The sequence below is a fragment of the Momordica charantia genome (genome assembly GCF_013281855.1).
Source record: "Momordica charantia cultivar OHB3-1 chromosome 11 unlocalized genomic scaffold, Mcharantia_2.0 BLBB01000011.1, whole genome shotgun sequence".
In the NCBI taxonomy this organism is placed as follows: domain Eukaryota; kingdom Viridiplantae; phylum Streptophyta; class Magnoliopsida; order Cucurbitales; family Cucurbitaceae; genus Momordica; species Momordica charantia.
Genome location: NW_028275159.1, coordinates 13,221,302 through 13,242,255, shown reverse-complemented (window position 1 = coordinate 13,242,255; position 20,954 = coordinate 13,221,302). Strand labels below are relative to the sequence as shown.

At 31.6% G+C, this 20,954-nt stretch overlaps 1 protein-coding gene across 1 annotated transcript; it reads left to right on the top strand.

The window, feature by feature from the left end:
* Nucleotides 1-10,071: 10,071 nt before the first annotated feature.
* Nucleotides 10,072-20,007, top strand: LOC111006935 (Ikzf5 (DUF668)). Its single transcript, XM_022279046.2, has 13 exons — nt 10,072-10,568; nt 10,817-11,446; nt 12,090-12,415; nt 12,530-12,622; nt 12,732-12,822; nt 14,275-14,368; nt 14,742-14,839; nt 15,068-15,137; nt 17,224-17,327; nt 18,094-18,210; nt 18,321-18,397; nt 19,028-19,072; nt 19,163-20,007. The coding sequence occupies exons 2-13, from the start codon at nt 11,111-11,113 to the stop codon at nt 19,680-19,682; spliced, it is 1,971 nt and encodes a 656-aa protein (XP_022134738.1). The 5' UTR covers nt 10,072-10,568; nt 10,817-11,110; the 3' UTR covers nt 19,683-20,007.
* The last annotated feature ends 947 nt before the right edge of the window (nt 20,008-20,954 follow it).

Below are 20,954 nucleotides of genomic sequence, written 5' to 3'. Positions count from 1 at the left end.
TATTCTTGGCCCTTCAAAATAGTCAACTTTTGGTTGTAAGTTCAATGAAGCTTCCTTTTTTTAGGGGTCTTTCCTCTAATTCTTTCATCTTTGTTCATATATGTTGATTCTTGGAACTCTTAACCATTTATAATTGTATCATCAAAGGTCTCATTGTAATTGTTGAAAATGTGCAGGGCTCATAAAGTGAGGTATAAAAATGAGATTAATTAGGTTTTTAGGGAGGAATGAGATTACCCTGGTAAAATCTCTGCGAGAGTACCTATATATTCTATTTGTTCATATCATAGTTTTGCCTTTATAAAATATTTTTTTAATAATATTGAACCACAAATCATTTTTAATATGTTTAATGTGGTACACAATGAATGGAAGGTTTTTAAAATTCTATACAATGGCCTGTGAATGATATTTTGGACGTGGGTCGCTTGTCCCATCCATATCCTAGTTGGGATTTTCTTATTTCTATACAATGGCCAGCAAAGGGTATTTAGATGTAATATATTATTAATTAAAGGTCCGGTTAAAAATAAACAATTTTACTTAATTCTCAATAAATAAAATTGTCCTAAAGAATATAATGAGTAAATAAGGAGATTTTTTTTGTTTTTTATTGTGTGAGTAAATTGTAAAGGGAATTAATGAAGATGGACATATAGAATTGCAAGTTTCAATACCCTCAAGTTAATTAACTCTCATCATTAACCTAAGATTCTTCGGTATAAACTACAGCTGCATTATCATATATTGTAGATGAATTATGGTAATATATAGGATCATTATCGATAATTAGATCATTAATTAAGGGTGCGTTCATTTTGTTTTCTATTTTTTGTTTTTTATTTTTAATTTTAAAAAAATTGGTATTCGATAACGAATTCAATTTACTATTTTTTATTTTTCAAAAATCATTTTAAAATTCCATGTAAATTTCCAAAACAAAAAAAATAGTTTTTTAAAATAAATTTCCATTTTTCAAAATCTCATTTTTTCTTCTAATTCTCAACTTTTTTCTTTTTTATATATATATTTAACAAATTTCTTTCTCACTTTAAAATTTTTCTTCCATAAATATCTCTCTGGAATTTTTATACTCTAAAACTTTTCATATCTGTGTATTTTTATTTATTTATTTTTGTTTAACACACTCTCATTTCTATTTCTAGAAATTTAATATTTTCTCGAACTTTTGTTTCTCTAAAATTCTTTTATAACTTTTCTTTTTCTTTCTAATCTATTTTTCATCTAAAAATTATATCTTTGATATGAACCAGCGAGTGTACCATCAAAGTTCATTGAAGATACAAACTTGATGATTGTGTCAATTTCATTTATTTTAACTTTAGTTAGAGACTTAGCCAATTAGGTTTTAGTTTATTTATTTTGGGCCAAGTATTGGCCTTAATACTTATTTAATTATTTTTAGTTAGTTATTTTATTTATTTATTAATTTTAACCAAAATAAATTAGGATTTTAGTATTTGATGCCACCTAAGTTATTTTATCGGTAAGCCATATATAAGCTTATCATTTAGGTTGTGATGGGGAGTTCAGTTTTAGTGGAAAATTGAGTCTTTGAACCGTTTCTTTCAAGCCAGCCAAGAGCGTTTGAATTTTGCAATCCTTAATCTAGGTTGCAAACTTGGAACATTCAAGAAGGGTTTGATCAACCTCTCTTGTGGAGTGTCAACATCGAGTAGGAACTAGTTCTCTTTGCCTCGTGGCCTTCGATCAACAAGGTAACCTTCATCTAACTTCCTTGGGATTGTGCTAAATTGATTTTAGGGGTTTTAGTATTTGTGAATTAGGGGTTCATATACCCAAAGAGTTCCTAATTCCAATTCGTTAGGGTTTTCATATCAATCTTCTTTTCTAGTTTAATTGTCTTTCATTATAACTTTTATTTCTTTTTGTATTTATTTATTTTCTCGAACAATTATATTTCAAATTTTGCTTTTATCTCTAAATTTTTTATCAATAGAATTTTCTTTTTCTTTCCATTTTTTGTTCTTGAACTTATCTTTTCCTCACAACTTTACTATCTCTTTTTGTCTTTAACTTTTCTTTCACTGTCTTGTTTTTTTAAATCTTTTTCTTTCTCTCTCTAAAACTACTCCTTCAAAAGTTTATTTTCATCTCTAGATTTGTATTTTCATGTCTCTACATTATGGATGACAAAAATTCCTGCATGGTCGGGTCCACGCTTGAAGAATAGGAAATTCATATCCCAATCCGGTTTTTTTAAATAATTAATATTTATTTCATTGACATATTTACTAAATTGTGAATTTAATATAAAATATTTTTAAAAATTATTTATTTATACTAGTAAATAATAATTATAAAAATAATTAATATATATTTATTACTTTTTATTTTTTAAATTCTAAAAATAATTATAATTAATTATAAAACTGGTAATTTTTTCGCGAATATCCCCATCCCTAACTAAATATTCTTTGATCTGAATCTCATTCTCGAAGAACAAGGTGGAGATGGAGACTAAAATTTTTCATAAGCACAAGAATTGGAGAGGACATCCTCACTCCAGCTCTACACCATGGTCATCTCTGCTTTACATAGAAAGTTCTCTCTCTAATATATATTTTCAAACTTTCTAATTTTTTAAAAAACCAAACATGTTCGGTTTTTTGTTTTTTAAAAGTAAAAACAAAAAAATAGTATCAAACATATATGATTTTTGTTTTTCAAAAACTAAAAACTAAAAATTAAAAGCTAAAAATAAAAAAAATGATTATCAAACGGCCTAAGTGATTCATATTCGTTGTTACTCGAGAAAATTGACCATGTTTCTCCTACAACAACCTACTATTTTCTTGAGTATCATTATTATTAATCCTCTAATAGACAAACTTTTGCCGTCACATCCTTGGTTAACTTCTTCTTACGATTGTGCTGATGTGGGGTATCATATTATCTAACACTCGAACTAGAAGGAACCATTAATAAATTTTTATAATGTGTAACTTGTCACACTTACCCTTTCATAAATAAGATATTTTGAAAATTTTGCGTAGGATGTTTTCAATTCTCCATTCGGTTTATGTCCCCAAATTAAGCGTTTTTATGCAAGAAAATGATCGATGTTGTTATAGGTAGATAAAACGAGATCAGATTGGACGAGCAGAAGACGGGAGTTGGGTTAGAGGAGGAACGGGCTCACCAGGTAAGGAGGTCGAAACCCGACGACCCAAGCCGGCCATAGTGTTTGGCGCCAACCAGGACTTGGCGTTGAGACCTTCTCAACCCCCCGACCGAGAACCCTGAGGGTTCTCTCCCGACCTCCGTGCAGCCATATCCGAATTTACCTTGTCTCCATCCTTGATTCGACATTGGGTCAATTACGAAACACACAGGCCTAGAAGTCCAGATCTCCTGGGCACACTAGGATTCAACTTTGGTAATTCCTAAAGGGATTAGGGTTCGACTTCTATTAATAGAAAAGTAAGCTAAACCCTAGAGGTATGCTCACAATACCCTACACTCTATACTCAACTCCCTACACTCTATACTCAACTACTCTTATCCTAACTTAAGCATCGGAGCTCATGTGGCAAGAGCCACACCGGTCTTAGTGCTATTCTGTTTTGCAAGTCTCGTTGATCCCTTTATTCTAGAATATTGGTGCGAATATTGGCGAAATTCCAATAAGCCAAATTTCTACATCAACAGAGGTCAAACCTAGTCGAGATCGAACTCGATACTTGCCTGACTAGGAACACTAAAGGAAGACCTCCAAGAGAGCAAAATCTCTGACGCTGAAGTCAGTAACAGCTCGGACTTAATAATAAGTTCGAGGATAAAATTCATACCTGATGTAGAAATGAGTCCCTCTATTTATAGGTCTAGGATCCAACAAACCTCACAACTGGCGATTACTCTTGTCAGATAGTAGGTCGAACATGTCGGGTTCAACAGATCGAACCTGAACAGGCCGAACCATTGAGATAAACAATATTCAAGGAAAATTGGTTAAGTTTTCCACCTCGAAAAGGTTCAAGGTGGACTTGCCGAAAAGGTTGCGCCAGCTTGGGCGTATCACTATCCTCCACATGACACGACAATTTTCCTCTCCAAACAAAACGAATTATATTAAAAAGCATATATGTGTAATTAGTAAGGGTTGTCGAGGCCCTCCAAAATTAATTATTGATTTCACTAAAATCTAATTTGTTGAAGTAGTGAGACTCGAATCCCAAGGGAACCAATTAATTTCTCAAAAGTTTTAATAAAATGGGGGGGTTTTGAATTTGAATTTTGAAATTTAAAACGATAAACTACAAGGAAAATGAAAGTCAATCTTACCAAACTTCCAATTCAAAAGTATGATTTTCATCAAGTGTAATCTTGATCATAAGTTTTATAAATTTGATTCCTTAATTCAAGAACTTAATGATTGATCATAAGTTTTATAAATTTGATTTCTTAATTCAACAACTTAATGATTGAGATCAAATAACTTAATGATTGTCCCCATAATAGATTTGTATTTTCTTTAATATTTTGGTAAGGAAATCACTAATATATCATCGACTATTCTTATATAATTACATTGTCGTATATTGAGTTTTCACATGGACAATACAAATAATGTTATTCATAACATTTGCAAAGTGAATCGTATATATTAATAATGTTACTAGGATAATTAAGATTCGTCAACTATATTTTACGTACTATAGACTATTTAAGTTACCACGGAATCTCCTGATTTATATATATTATATAATTTAAGATTATATGTGGGAACTTAATAAAATTTATTTAGTTGCAAAATGCATATAAAGACAAAATGCATTATGATACCAACATTCACATGTATTCCTATCTTAAACAAGATCTTCTCAATATAGGTATACCATATATATCTAATTTAAGATCATATGGGTAACTTAGCAAAATTTAATAATATGAATACAAGTAAAGACAAGATATATATATCATACTAACATTCACATGTATTGATATGAATGATTACATATATATAAACTTGTAAGTATTTCTACCGACTTATGTACCGTTCAACTAATTTTATATGGGACAATTGTTTCATCCTACAACATATAATTTGTTGGAAAACTAGTTCGTAGAGTTTAATATATACCTCAAGTATGAAGCTAGTCACCGTAGGGTTTGAATCGATTCTCACGAAGCTCCTCTGTCTTTTAACTTTATTTTATTTTAGTCTATGTACTTTCAAAATATCCATTTTGGCTTCTCTACTTTTAAAAAGTGATATTTTAGTCCCTATTTGTAAAATTTTAACACAAATTCTACATGTAACGGAAACCCTCTACTATAAAGTAATGATTACATTTTAAGAAATACATTGAGTGTAGCGTCGTGTTGAAATTGTGATAGAAAAAAATGAGATTAATAATGAAATTAAGGGACTAAAATGGTCCATTTTTAGAAGTACAGTGACCAAATAAACGAAAGTACATTGACTAAAATGAACAAAAGTTTAAAGTACAGAGTCAAAATGAACGTCTTGAATTAAATAGACTAAAATAAACAAAAGTTAAATAGTACGTTGATCAAAATACTATTTTAACCTAAAAATAAAAAAAAATATGTTTACTATTGCCTTTCCAAAAAAAAATGTTTACAATTTACAAGGTTTTAAGTTATAAACTCTAATAATCTTTCGTTTGTACTAAAGTTAGAGAAACATGCTTCTAAAGCATACTCTATATTCTTCCATTCCTTAATGTAAGTTAATTTTTAAAAAAAAAAGGTATAATACTTTTATTAAAGAAAATATTGATACATTTTTTGTATCATCGAGACCATCTTCAACCTAAAGATCGTGAGTTCGAATCACAACCTCTATATACAGGAAAAAAAAATTGAAACTTACTCGACCTAACTCAAATTAATATGCACACAACTACATTTAGCCATTGTTATTAAATATGATGGTGATATTTAATAAAAGCAATACTATTATTCCCCTGCCAAAAAAAAAAAGAAAAAAAAATCCTCTCTCAGCTCATCCCAGAAATATAAATTAGGGAGAAAAACAATTTTACTCCTAAACCTGCGTGTCTTAATTTTCATCCAACTTTCCACTTTGGGTTAAACTTTAAATTTAAATAATTATGACCAAGACAAAATTAACTCAGCAATAATAATTGTCACATGTCTCTAAGAGGTCATGAGTTCAAATCCATATTTTTTCATTTATTGTAAAAAAATTAAATAAAAGATAATTGATTTAGGAAAAAAAAATAAAAATCTCCCATAACTTTGTTAATTTCAGAGTAACAATCAAGATTAACACAATGTTAAGTAAATGCACAAAATAAATCTAGTTCTAATATCGTTTTTCTTTAAAATTCTAAGTCAATTTTCCCGTCTTTCCTAACTAATCTATAATATATTAAAATGCTACAATTTTGAAAAATATTAAAATGCTACCACTTTGAAAAATATTTTTTTTAACGCCACGTCTCTTTATCAATTTTTAAATTTCATGTCATTTTTTATGTTTTTAATAAATTTTATTTAATAATAATGTAGAAGTTATGAATATGAAAAGCTTAAATATGAAATGTTTGTCTTATTTATATCTAATAGTTTATGATTTTATATTTAATTCGGATAAATAATGGAATTTTAGAATTTTCAACTTATCTATGTCCTATATGTATGTATATATATGAAGTTTCTCTCTAACTTTTTCCACAATCATTTAGCTTTCTTTTTTTAGTCTATTTCTTTTACGGATTTAGTAGTGTCACATTGTACACTCTCCTAGAAGATCGATGTACAGATTTACTAAAAGAGATGGAAATAGAGTGACAGATGTTTGAGTTTCTTGAGCATTGAAAAACGAAGATCATTGTATCTTGCTGGAAGATTGGCTAGAGGATATTTCTTCCCTTGTGAAATAAGAGTTTGTTCCTCCTTCTTTTGTTTATGCTTAAAAGTAGTGTCATATTGTACAATGCCTATCGCATTTAGTATTTCGATACATAAAAATGATAAGTAGTGTATTTCTATAATTAGACGTAATTGAATCCTGGAGAGTGGTATGATCTCAAATATCAACGAAGGACAATATTAGATACTATTTTGAAATAAAGGTGGTTATCTATTCCATAAATCTTTATAAATTGTTACATAAATAAATATTCTTATTATTTTTATTTTAAAAGTTTATGCATAGTTATAATTTTGAAATTTAATTTTACTATAGTTTTTTTAATTCTAATTTTTTGAATGTAATATGATTCTTAATCAAATTTTCTCTCCTACTACCATCTAAGAAATATTATTATTATTATTATTATTATTATTATTTTGAATTTTTTAATTGAATATGACATGTTTTAGTAAGTATTAAAAAAAATTAGTTAAAATATAATCTTTAATTTTAAAACTTTTTTAAATAAACAAAATTCTTTTAAGCTAATTAATCTCGGAAAAATATTTTTTTTATCATTATGTCCCTTTATCAATTTTCAAATTTACTAAACATGCTTTTTTTTAGTAACTTTTATTAATAATAATGTAGAAGTTATGAAGAGTATGAAAATGTTTCAAAAAAAAAATGAAGAGTATGAAAAGTTTGACTTATTTATATCTAAAATTTATGATTTTATATTTAATTGGAATAAATAATGGATTGTTGGAATCTCAAAATTCAACTTATTATCTATCTCCTACATGCATATAATAAATACACAAATGAATATAATATGGATTCAAATAAGTACAACTAACTTTTAAATGTGAAATATTATGAGTATTTATTTTCTAAAAAAACAATAAGTTTATAACGCAATTAGACTACAAATTCAATAAAAAATTTATTAAGTAAAATTTAATTTTTGAATAAAAGAAAATTTTGTATCATTGAGTTCATATGTAATTTAAAAAAAGAAAAGTTTATGAATTATAATTTAAAAAGTTGAATGATTATAGAACTTTAATCGAGAAATTTCAAAAGTGTTACGACTTTTAAACTTGTTAGAACTATAAAGTGAAATTTTTATCCACCGTTGAACTTTGAGTTACATTAATATTCTATTAATTTATAGAAGCGTTTTCTTTTCACCATTTCTTTTTTTCAATAAATAGTGAAATTTTTAATCTTTTACTATGTTAATATAATATAGTGTTGAATTAAGTGAAATTTTCTTCCACCGTTGAACTTTGAGTTACATTAATATTCTATTAATTTATAGAAGCGTTTTCTTTTCACCATTTTATTTCCAATAAATAGTGAAATTTTTAATCTCTTACTATGTTAATATAATATAGAGTTGAATTGAAAAATCTCACGTGCATAGCATGTGGTAATAGACTAGTTTTTACAAAAGTTTGATGGCAACCTGTGTCATCTCTCCTATTTTCTTCCTCTCTCTCTCATTCCCACGCCACTTCCCCCATTTCTCTCTTTGCTTATTGTATTTTTTTTAAATACTTTATGGACAAAACTTCCCTCCCGAAGATTCAGGAGGAAACTTCTCTTGAATTCATGCATGGTCCAGTAACATATGAAGAAGTGAATTTTTTAATTTTGTATAATTCATATATAATCCACTTGTCTATACACTACTGGACCAGGTGGGAATTCAGGAGGAACTTCCTCGAGAATCTTAAGAGTGAAGTTTTTTCCATACTTTATCTTCACTTTTACAAATCTCACTTTTCTCAAATTGATTTGTTCTCTCATTGTATTACTTTCCCATCCATTCTTCCTTAATTATTTCTCCACCCATCCAAATTCATTGCTAAAATTAATCCACTCATATAAATCTCTTTATCTCTTATTTTCTTTTTTATATTTTAAAATTAAGTTTCACTTAATTTTGTATTCAAAACGTTAGAATATGAAAAAATTTATTATCTATTTTCATTGAGTATTTACTTATGAAATTTGAAGTGTTTCTTTTTCCTCTCCCTCCCTCCAAAAGCCACCATCTAAGTATTAATTATGCAACTTGAAAGGTTTTCTCTGTCTCTCTTTCTCATTTCTATATAATTCTAGAGGTTTCTAAGTCTAAAACGAATCGATGATTGTAGAGTTCATCCATAGAAAGCACAACATCTGGTAAGTCAACAAGAGTCGTTGCAATTGCCAATTTGTATTCTACTACGATATTCTTACAGTGTTATCTCAATTTCGATGAAGGTCCATTATGTCACAATACTTTTAGCGAATACTATATGCGCCGCAATTTCTCCACTCACATTGCCGCCATTTCATCTTCCACAAAATCATCAATTGTTCTCGACAGGGACGAAAACTCCTTCATATGATCAATTCAATAAATTGGTGACAATTGTGTGAGTTGGAATCTCAATTGATTGGGTCTCCTTACCAAAGTCATCGTGTTCGATGGTGGACAGGAGCGATTTGGTGGAGGTGAAGAGGATGAGAGAGATTAGGACGACGGAGATATAAATGGTGGGTTAATTCTGGTGAGTGTTAAAATAAAAAAAAGATAGCAACTCATCCTAGTATTTTTTTTATTCTTTATTTGTTCATTTAATTTTTTCTTTAAAAATTAAGAATATAATAATTTTGAAAATTTGAAGTTGTGTTTTGTATGTAATAATTTTGTCAAATCATGGATAATCAAATAAGGTAGCTATAAAATGTAGGAAGTAAAAAGTTTAAGTGAAAAATACACATGTCATTCTTAATGATGTTATGTTATATTATTGCAATGATATATTTAATAATTAAATTATTTATAATCAACTTTAAATTATACTACTTCCTAACTTTGAGATAAAAATTGATTTTTTTTCTCTCTATAAACTATTAACAAAGTAACACGGTGACTATCTAATTTGAATTGAACATTTTATGAACTTCTTGACAACTATATATAATAAAATCATACAGTTATTTTGTAAAATTAGTGAAAATGCGCTCAAATTGTGATGTTCTAAAAAGTATATATATTGACAGAGAATTTGAAGGTGGGGAGGCGGAAGGTGAAGGACAGGCGCGTGTCCACCACGATCCAGAGACGAGAATGGTTGGCGTGGAGTTGGAAGTTGTCGATGTGGGAATAAGAGAGAAGTCCACCAAAGTGACGGATTGAAGAGTTTTTAAGAGAAGAGAGAGAGAGGGAGGCAGAAATTTTTTGGAATTAGTAAGCAATGGAGGCTGGGAGAGAGCTGCTTTGACCAGACCCGCTTCAACTTCAGCCATGGCCATGGCGCAGACCCCATTTCTGGACTTCCTTCCACTCCCTGCCTCTCTCTTTTGAAAGCTGCCTTCCCTGACTTTCTCTCCTCAACTGGGTTTTCTCCCATTTCCCCCCTTCATTTTCACTCTCTCGTTTTCTTTCTTGGTGGACTTTTCGATTTTGCCCTCTCTCTCTCTCTCTTTCTTCCCCTGTTATCGCAATCCCCTTTTGCCATTTAGGAGATTCAGCGTCGACCCCTCTTTGAAGATCATCGCCTCCACATACCCTTTGATTTTCATCGCCTGTTTTTGGTGTCCCCTTGTTTAACCGGCGGAGTTTCAATCTGGGTTTCTTGCAGATCCCATCACTGATTCTCTGCCCACCAATTGTTTGCTGGTTTGTCTCTTTGCTCTATGGCTCTTAAACATGCCTAATTACTATGTGGGTTTAGATCTTTTGTATGACTTTACTTGACTTGCTTTAGTGATTTTCTTTTTTTAATGATTGTGTTTGTTGCTTTTGCTAAAATGACTTTTTTTTTTTTTTTTCAATATGGGTTTCGGTGTAGGCTTCTAATTTTGGTTCTCCATGTGTTTATTTGGGTTTTTAGTCTTTGAATTCTCTGTTTCTGTTTCGATTCACAGTTGGATTCCTGTAGTGGAGGGGCTGGAGCTTCAAAATTGATCGAGATATGTTTTTTGGTAGTTGGGTTCATCAGGGTTTTCAGTTTTGGGGTTTAGATTGTCAATTGTTGCAGAAGTCCTGCTTGGAAAAGGTCAACTTTGTAAAAAATTAATTGAGGCAGGATTTCTGTCTGGAGATTAGTCTTTTGCTTCATTGAAGACTAATCGCATCTCTAGAGATAAGAGGCAAATATTTGCCCTTTTATGGAAATTGTGGACGCAGGAGAAATATAGTTTGTTTTTTTTTCCTACACAATGGGAGGAGTTTGTTCGAGAACAAGAAGAACCACTGCAGATGATATTAGTGGCAATAATGGTTATGATGGAGGCTTTGCACATGCCAATGGTCATTCTAACAGTGAACCGGTGATGGGTTATCAGTCTCGTGGACTGCCCTCGAAAATTAGTGATTCCACGCCGGCTGCTGTTGATGATGGAATGAATAAGCAGTTACGAGAACCGTTTTCATTTCCAGAGGTGAATGTGGTTACATACGGACTGGATGATATCAATGATGGAATTCCTCGCTTATCTAGAACCTTATCTCAGAAATCTAGATCAACCAAGTCCAGACAAGCTGCTGTTGCAAAGGTAAATAAATCTACATTTTACTTGCAACTATATAACCTCTTCTTGGAAGTAATGGAAGAGTTTAAAATGTTTTCAAATGAAGTACCTTTTGAGAGTTGCTTTTATGAAAATCTATTTAGAGATAAGCTAAAAAAATTCATGAAGACTGTTTCTTCTTTCTGTATTCATAAAATGACTACAAATACCATTGCATTTCCATACAGTTTCCTCTTCTATTTCCAAAAAGTTTTCCCCATGAAATTAAACCAAGCATATTCTTATCAAGAAAAGATAAAACCAAGTATCCTTTGAGAATAGCTTTCTGTAAGAATGCAACTGAATGATATATCGGTTCATACAAATTGTTTAGTTGTGCTGATATTCAATTACTCTCTCGTCTCAATGAAATATCTTTTCCTATAAAAAAGAAAAAGATATCCGCTTACTCTACCAAGTGTTTTCCTTTCTTTAGATGCATTGCATGCACGATATTCATAATTTTTTAATTTCCATAAGATATAATATAGTGAATTTTTTGTGCAAGTTTTATATTTGAACCCATGATTTTGGGCCTTCCTGGGAACAAGAACCTGGTGGTACACAAATCAGCGCTATCACTTCATTTTTTCTACGTTTACTCAAATAAATTGCATTTGTAATGTAGGTTTCAGAAGTGAGCTCCTTTCTAGGCAAAGCAGGTACTGCTGGGTTCGGGAAGGCGGTTGATGTCTTGGATACACTTGGTAGTAGTGTGACTAGCTTGAACCTTGGTGGTGGTTTCAACTCGGGGGTGGCAACAAAAGGGAACAAAATTTCAATCTTAGCTTTTGAAGTTGCCAACACCATTGTGAAGGGTTCTAGTCTAATGCAATCCCTCTCAAAACGTAACATCAGAGTTTTAAAAGAGGAGGTGCTCCCATCAGAAGGGGTGCAAAATTTAATATCAAGAGACATGGATGAACTCTTGAGAATTGCAGCTGCAGACAAGAGGTGGATAGTTTAGTAAAATGTTGTTAGTTTAGTATACTACGTATTGTTTTTGTCTGGATCATTGTTTGAGGTCAAACTGTGAAAAGAGTAATTATCTTCTATGAATTCTGGCAGAGAAGAACTGAAAGTTTTCACTTGTGAAGTGATTCGCTTTGGAAATCGTTGCAAAGATCCTCAGTGGCATAATTTGCACCGCTATTTTGATAAGTAATGTCCGATGGAATCATTGCCTCCCATTTTTCCTGGTTTCTAAATAATAACGCTGTTAGACTTAAAAATTGAAATTTTTTCTTGTCTTTGAATTTTTAACACTCAGGTTAGGTTCAGAAGTTACACCACAAAAGCAATTGAAGGAAGATGCTGAGGCAGTGATGCAGCAGATGATGACATTGGTACACTATACAGCAGTGAGTATATATATCATTACTGTTGTGAAGATATGTTCTTCTTTTTTCTCCTCGTCTTTGTTGCAGTTGTGTTAATAGATTATAATTAAATTTCCTTACAGGTTCTAACAGAGAGTTGTGTTGAGTTATGTGAAATATTTTTAGATTTCTTATTGTGAGAAATATTTTCTGAAACTGAACAATTTTACACTGTTTTCTTTTTGAAAAAGTTTCCTTCAGAGCTGGTGGGAGAGGTTCAGTGATATTCAAACGATAATGGACATGCATGGAAGCTGATGTGATTGACATCACTGATGTCAATATCCTGTGTGTGCTTGTTTATTTATTGCATTGTAGTTCCAGTCCCTATTATGCACAGATTTCCTTAACTATTGCTTTTGAGCCTATTGATTAGTGCCACACCATTCATTGGATTGAAAGTATGTACTATGTAGCATAGGCTATTGATGATAGCAATTTTCAATCTTGTACTAACTATCTGGTGGCATATATGTCATTGACACTCAATGGTATATGCATGCAGTTTACTTGTTGGTTCGTTCATGTTTGAACGGGCAATGGTTTGATTGGTCAATATTGTGTTTGTAGCCATGTCCTTATTGTGTGTCCTTTCGTGGGAGTTACAGTATGTAAGGTCCATATTCCCATGCTTTGGAAAGTATTAAATAAGTGAGAATAGTAATCATACTGACTGGAAAATGGAAATGCTAAGAAAAATGGGAATACCGTTACAATATTTTGCAGTTAGCTCCCTTTCGACTATTTTTATATAGAATAAAACTTGGTTGAGTTCTCATGTCATCTTAGAGTCACCCACTTGCTTCAAGTCTCTCTTTGTGACTTTGATGTCCTCAGTCATATATTTATTGAATTTTTGTTTTATGACCTTATGAGGACCATAGGGCATGCTCTAATTATTTTCAGGTTAATAACCTTTTCCGCATATTTAAGATTAGCCTGTTCTCTTAGGAAAAAGAGAAGGAAAAAAAAAGCCTGTTCATGATTTTCAAAGAAGTTGAAGTACTTCCAGGCCTCTGGTATTTTATTTTGGCATTAATATTAGTTTTTTGTTACCATTTGTGGTGATCTTTCATTCTTCCTTCTTCCTTCTTCGTGACTGAATATCACGAGTTAATTAATTTTTACGTAGTGTTTGTAATTTTTCTTCCACTAATAATATTATTGCCTTGTATAAAAAGAAATCAAATTAGATAAGGGGCTTCGAATGCAGTGGCCATAACATTGGATGAACTGTGATATCAGTATACTTCCACCTTCACTTTTCTTTAAACCTAAATCTAGTAGGCTAGTAAGATTGTCTACATGTATCCTTAACTTGGTTTGGTTTTTTAGCATTGAAGTTTCGTGTGTTCTAGTTCCATGGTAAACACTGTAATATGTGATTCCTTTATATTTTACTTAAAGATAACCAAAAATTCTCTTGGTTTCTAGGAACTTTATCACGAATTACAAGCCTTGGATAGATTTGAACAAGATTATCGGCGCAAGCTTCAAGAGGAGGATAATTCCAACACCGCTCAAAGAGGTATAAAACTTCTTGCATAACCAGTAGCAGTTTCCAAGTTGAAGACCATGCCATGGATGACAAAATTTCATAAATGTGGGATACTGGGATAGTAGTTCTGGAATTTATATAGGTTTCGAGCCTATAGTGTTCTGAATCTTAATTACTGTCTGGTTGGGTCCTGTAGGTTTCTTACAGTATTTCATCTCTCTTATTAAGTGTGTATATTCAAGGTAAAATATGCTGTAGTTATATTTCATACCATCAATGAAATACTCGTTTCTCATTAAAAAAAAAAAAGAAAAAGCTGTAGTTATTTGTAGATTTTTTAAATTATGAAGTTATATTTTTCTCCAAAGTTTCTTTCAATATTGAATACTATTTTGGCATACAGGAGATAGTATTTCAATCTTAAAGGCTGAGTTAAAAAGCCAAAAGAAGCATGTCAGAGCTCTAAAGAAGAGATCTTTATGGACCAGGATTCTGGAACAGGTAGCAAATTCTGTTGTTTATATCTCTTTAATACTGTATGGAATTAGATGGATTTTTATCAACAAGTATGGAATCCAGAGGAATAAAAAATTCAACCTCTGTTTAAGTAGATGTTACTATAACATAGACCATTTATAGGGAACTTACTAGCACATGTACTTGAGAAATATTGAGTTGGCTTTTATTTCAGTGTTGTGGGAACAGTAAGATTGTATCATGTATTCACAGGTGATGGAGAAGCTTGTGGACATAGTGCAATACTTGCATTTGGAGATTCATGAAGCCTTTGATACTGCTGGTATGCGCTTGAAATGATGGATAACTTGTTATCATGAATCCATGATTAAGTGAATGCTTCCTAGACGTGTGTTTATTGTTTAGGGTTAAAATTGCACTTAAAATAACTTAAGCAACCGTGTCAATCTAAGAATAGCTCAGATAAAAGCATCTATTGTTGTTCCAAAAGTTGATGGTTTGATCCCCAACCTGAAACCATTGAACTCAAAAAAAAAAAAAACTTAAGCAACCATAGTCTCTAAGAAATGTACAGTTAGCCGCCATAATTGGTCTCAGGGGTTAAACTACAAATCTTGTTCATCTTTTGAGGTCAAAAGTCTACCTAAATGTACAGTTAGACACTTTGTTTTAGGTAAAGTGTCCATGTCACTAGATTTGTTTTGACATGCTCCAGACACGTGTCAAGTGTCCTATAATTTCACTTTTGGTTGTTTGGTAGTATTTGAGGGAGAACATGTGGCACATGTTAGGGAGATGGAAAGAAGGAAATGTGAGGAAAGAGATGAGAAAAAAATGCTTTAGGGATACATCATTTATTTGATCCATTAGATCTGATCTCTTATTGTTTTTATTTTATAAATACCAATTTGTAGATTACAATAACAATTCCCTTTGAAATCTAAAGCCATGGGTGGCCCCATTGACAAGGACTTAGGATTTCTTGGTCATACCAGCTTTTAGCTCAGAGGTCTCAAGTTTGAACTTTCGAATGAGCTTAATACCAAAATTCCTTCATATGTCCCAGTTCGAGCCTTAGAGCTAGAGCAAAGCTACGACTCCCAATTATAAAAAAAAAAAACCCTTTGAAATCTAAAATAAATCAAAATGCTAGATAAAAATTTAAATTCCTCAATGCCCATAAAGGAGGATTATCATAGAATGTTACACTATATTAATATTAGGTTTGATCATAAATATGTCATCAAAATTTGAAACAAATGAATAAAGGAGTGAAGATTATAAATCCTCCCGTTCCCAAGTCCATAGAGATTACAAAGTACACTCAGTTTGGTATTAATTGAAGATGGAGAATAATCTAGGAAGAAAATCTTAGAGAGAACTTCAAAAGGAGGCTAAAATTGCATTAACTCCAAAATATAAGAATTTTGTTTCCTCTGAATATCAATTCAAGATAATACCTGAATGGTGTCATTGTACAACAATTGAGAAAAAGAATCACCCTTTAGTTTTGTAGTTTTAGAGGGTAGGCAAAACAATAACCCTTTACATCAGGACTATTGGAATATGATCAAGGGAGTAACGAATTCAACATTTGCAACTTTAGATCTAAAAGATTATCCTCCAAATTTTCATTGGCTCCTATTGCCCCACACTTTCCATCATCTTCAAGAAATTTTCTGGTTGTTCACGTTCTAATTGTGTGCCAATGGAATTTATATATATTTTTATTGAAATAATTAAGGGTTTTTTCCCAGTCTGTTTGAAATAGCATTTTTTAGACTTCTCTCTCTCTTCTTCTTTTTTTATTTTAAAAAAAAAACTAAATAGCCTCGAGAGCCACTCAGCAAGTTCTGCAATTTCTTGTTGGAAACTGGCAAAAAGTGACACAGATGCACAGATTTTGTACTTTGTACATTATTCAAAGTGTGCATAAACCCTTTTTTATTTTTTATTTATTTATCGTGATATAGTTATTCTACTTTTCCCATAGGTCATACTCTTATCTCTTCTATTTTCAACCCTAAAAAAACTATTCTAACAAAAGCCTTTTGTTTCCCCAAGTTGAAGTTATAATATCTGATACCATATTTATATTTGAAGAGAGGTTCAACATCCTTTATTTGAGTAGTGGTTTTCAGGTTTTACTTCGGTTAAAAATTTGAAGTAACAGTTGCATTGAAACGAATCCTTTTTGGTGGTAGTCTAGAAATAAACTTATAGCACGGGTGTGGACAATATACTGCTAATATGAAGATTTTGGTAGTCCATTGTCTTGGACAAAAATGGCATTTCATTTTTTTTGCCCTCTATGTTTCGGCTTTGTTTCTGAATATCATCTGTCATTGAATTATTTCTATCTCTATTCTCTGCTCATTTTATTATATTTTTCACTTGGGATCTTGTAGATGATGATAAACCGACAAAAGGTTCTCAGAATAACCACAAAAAGTTGGGGACTGCCGGTCTGGCTTTGCATTATGCAAATATTATTAGTCAGATCGATACACTTGTGAGTAATGATTCATCAAGCTTTCAAAATCAATTTTTTGCAAGTTTTTGTTTTTCTTGCTGTTCACATGATGCAAGTTGTGTTATCCACCTGTAGTTTAAGCTTTTTTTGAGCAGGGTTTGTTCTAGGATTCTTCTTTCTTTTATAAATAAGAAAAACAATTCAACTGTGAGGGATTTTGAGAGATCCTCCCAATCCTAAGCCATGGAGATTACAAATTATCTTCTAATTAGCAGTAGTCCAAAAGGGAGAAAATGACTATAAAAATCCTTATTAACTTCAAAGGTCTGTGTTTAGATTGTTTTTCTTTGTATTGAATGCTCCGTCTCGATTTGTCTGAATATGAACCAAATAAATTCCAGCAAGCATGGAAACACAAACCGGAATGGAGCTTCAGTCTTCTAGTTGGTGGGTTGAGTAAATGGCTTAAAAAATTACCAATAAAGAGAATTGTATAAAGATCAATTTGTATTACTTCATATACCAGCATGTCTACAGTTGGAAAATGAAATCATAGATTGTAACATTATGAGATCGAAGAGAGGCAAAAGCAGAGTCCATGAGAAAAAAAAAGTTATCTTTTTTATTAGTTATCATTTTTAAAGATAGAATCCAGTTTCATTTTTTAAAGCTAAGTCATATTAGGAATGAACTGATTGTATCTGAGCTTTTATCCAATGATGTCTGGTTCTGAATTGAGCTGTGAGAATGGATAGGTTTTTAGTTTCTTTATTTTGTTCTGAGTTAACATATGTTTCTGAATCAGGTGTCTCGATCGAGTTCCATACCTCCTAATACTAGGGATGCTTTGTATCAAGGACTACCACCGAGTATAAAGTCAGCTTTGCGCTCAAAATTACAGTCATTTCAGCTCAAGGAAGAGGTATATGTGAATTTTACTGAAAACAAATTTATTATTATTATTTGTTAAAATAGCCTATTTAATTGGTTTAGCCCTGTACTAATCTTATTTTCTCAAATTCGTTCATGCAGCTTACAATTCCTCAAATCAAAGCTGAGATGGAGAAAACTTTGCAATGGCTTGTTCCTATTGCCAATAACACTACCAAGTAAAACTGCTTCCCCTTGATATAGAGCAACTACTATTCTTCTTCTTACTATTCTTGAGCTTCGTACATGTTATCATCAATGTTTCGGGTTTTATACATTCCGTCCTGTTTCGGTAGGACGTATTTTGGGTAAGTTCCATTGGTTAAGGAAGGTAGTTAAAGTACTAAGACTATGTTCGAAAAGCACTTCTCTCAAAATAATCAGGTTTGGGGAGGAATATAAAAATTCTTTTTCAAAGCACCAGTGCTTGATCAAGTTCAAGAAGTAATTTGAAGCACTCTCAAGGGTGTAGAATCACGCATCAAAATGATTTCTTATTAAACACTTTTTACCAGAGCACTTATAATTGGACTTCTGCTAGAAGCATATTGTTTCATCTTTTAGCATCATATGTTGGATCGGTTGGCAAACAATCTGATCCTTAGATAAAAACTTCCTAAAAGTTAGGAGGTAGAACTAATAAATATTTCTTTTTCGATTCATCCTGGCGTTATATACCTCATCCAAGAATTGGTAATTTTACAATGCTCTTCGACTTTGGTTCCTAATAGCAGTTAGAAGAGTCGGGTTTGTGGTGACTAATGTTCTGTTTGCTTGACCTCTGTTTTTTCTCCTCTTGCACTCTCCAGGGCTCATCATGGTTTTGGTTGGGTTGGAGAATGGGCAAATACAGGGTGAGTTGTGATTTATGAACATGCTGCCTCCTTATATCATAATTCCCATATCCTACTTATTCAACTAACTGGATAAGTCTGTTGTTTCAGGTCCGAAGCAAACCGAAAACCTTCTGGCCAGAATGAGTTACTAAGGATCGAGACTCTCTATCATGCCGATAAAGAAAAAACCGAGCTTTACATCCTTGAACTGGTGGTATGGCTTCACCATCTGATCAGCCAAGCTAGAGCTTGTAATGCTGGAATAAGGTCTCCTGTTAAATCCCCAATTAGATCCCCAAACCAGAGGACGATTCAGTTATCTAACCAGAAACCGAGCTCTCCATCCACTACGTTGACTATCGAAGACCAGGAAATGCTTCAATATGTGAGTAAAAGAAAACTTACCCCTGGAATAAGTAAGAGTCAGGAATTCGATTCAGCAAAAACCAGGTTAAGCAAACACCATAGGCTGAGCAAAAGTAGTAACCATTCCCCAACCAATGAAAGCAAGAAGGATCCATTCCCCCTCCGACGGCCCAACTCCATCCCGGTCATTGATTTCGATATCGACCGCATGAAAGCCTTGGATGTCATTGATAGAGTCGACAACATTCGAAGCTTTTCATAATCCGGGATCAAAATGCAAGGAGAACGATTGCTGATCGTGTACACATAAGGTAATAACATGCCATTTTCCGATTCGATTCGAGTGCGCTTGGTAGTGTTTGTGGTGAAGAAGAAGAAGATGATGGGAGTAGAATTGTTAGGCGTTGTGTTTTTTGGATGTGAAAATATATAAGGGTAATAGCATGTTAATGTTCAGAGGACAGCTTTGAAATAGTTGTAGAGATTGTGAGGGGTTTCAGATAATAGTTTCTTTCAGTTCTGTGTATAGAAAATACTTTTATTATTTCATAATAATTGAAAGTTATTTGGATTCTTTTTCTTCCCTATTCCTCTCTGTATTTTGTTTATCTTTCATTTCCTAATTCACTTTTCTTCACTGTAAAGAAAACCTCAGCCACTCTTCAATCATAGACTTCCAAGTCCCCATTTTTGAAGAATGAAATGAATTATAAATCTTGTTCTTCAACTTTGATTTTGACGGTTGTATCTATTTAGTCGTTGAACTTTACTCTTCAACTAATGAAATGCTAATGTGACATGCCTATTAGACGTGATTGAAAGAAGTGATTGAAAGAAGTTGATAGTTTCATAAAATAAAATGATTTATAAGTTATTTTTGTAAGTTATTTTTGTAAACTATGATATTAATTTGTCCAATTGTTTACTTTCTTATCTATTTGTATGATATGTCATCATTTAGTTATAATTTAACCCAATTTTTTGTAGACGATGTTATTTTAAACAATCTTCACCATTTAAATCAAGTTTGTAATTTAACTAAACAAAAAGACTGATTTTTTAAAACCACTTTTACCTTTCAAAATTCAACCCATATTTTAACATTTTGGTAAATAAGTTTTAATTAGTAAAACATAATAGCACAGCTCAACTGGTCAAAACACCTATCAAATTAGTAGTTTATTTAGTTAAAATTTATTTTGGTGTCTAAACTTAGGTTTGGTTTTATTTTTGTTCTTCAGCCTTTAAAATATCTATTTTAGTTTTTAAACTTAAAAAAAAGGGGATTTGTAATGGGTAGATATAAGTTTTCTATATTTAACAAAATAGAACGCCTTTTTGATATAGCATTTTTTTGAAAATCCTGATTTTAAAATTTTCAGTATTTCCAAATTACCCTTTTCAGTTATCGTTTCGTTATTATATTCAAACATATATCACATATATATCAGGAGTATACTATCACTATTTTACCTGCTTTAACCCATTGTCTTGTATTTTTTTGATCAATTAGAAATTAGTAGGTATTGGTATG

Coding starts and splice junctions, on each gene's coding strand:
- LOC111006935 (XM_022279046.2), top strand. CDS start 11,111: ATGGGAGGAGTTTGTTCGAGAACAAGAAGAACCACTGCAGATGATATT. Junction 14,369..14,741: donor TTCCAACACCGCTCAAAGAG/GTATAAAACTTC, acceptor TTTGGCATACAG/GAGATAGTATTTCAATCTTA. Junction 17,328..18,093: donor TTAGTCAGATCGATACACTT/GTGAGTAATGAT, acceptor TTTCTGAATCAG/GTGTCTCGATCGAGTTCCAT.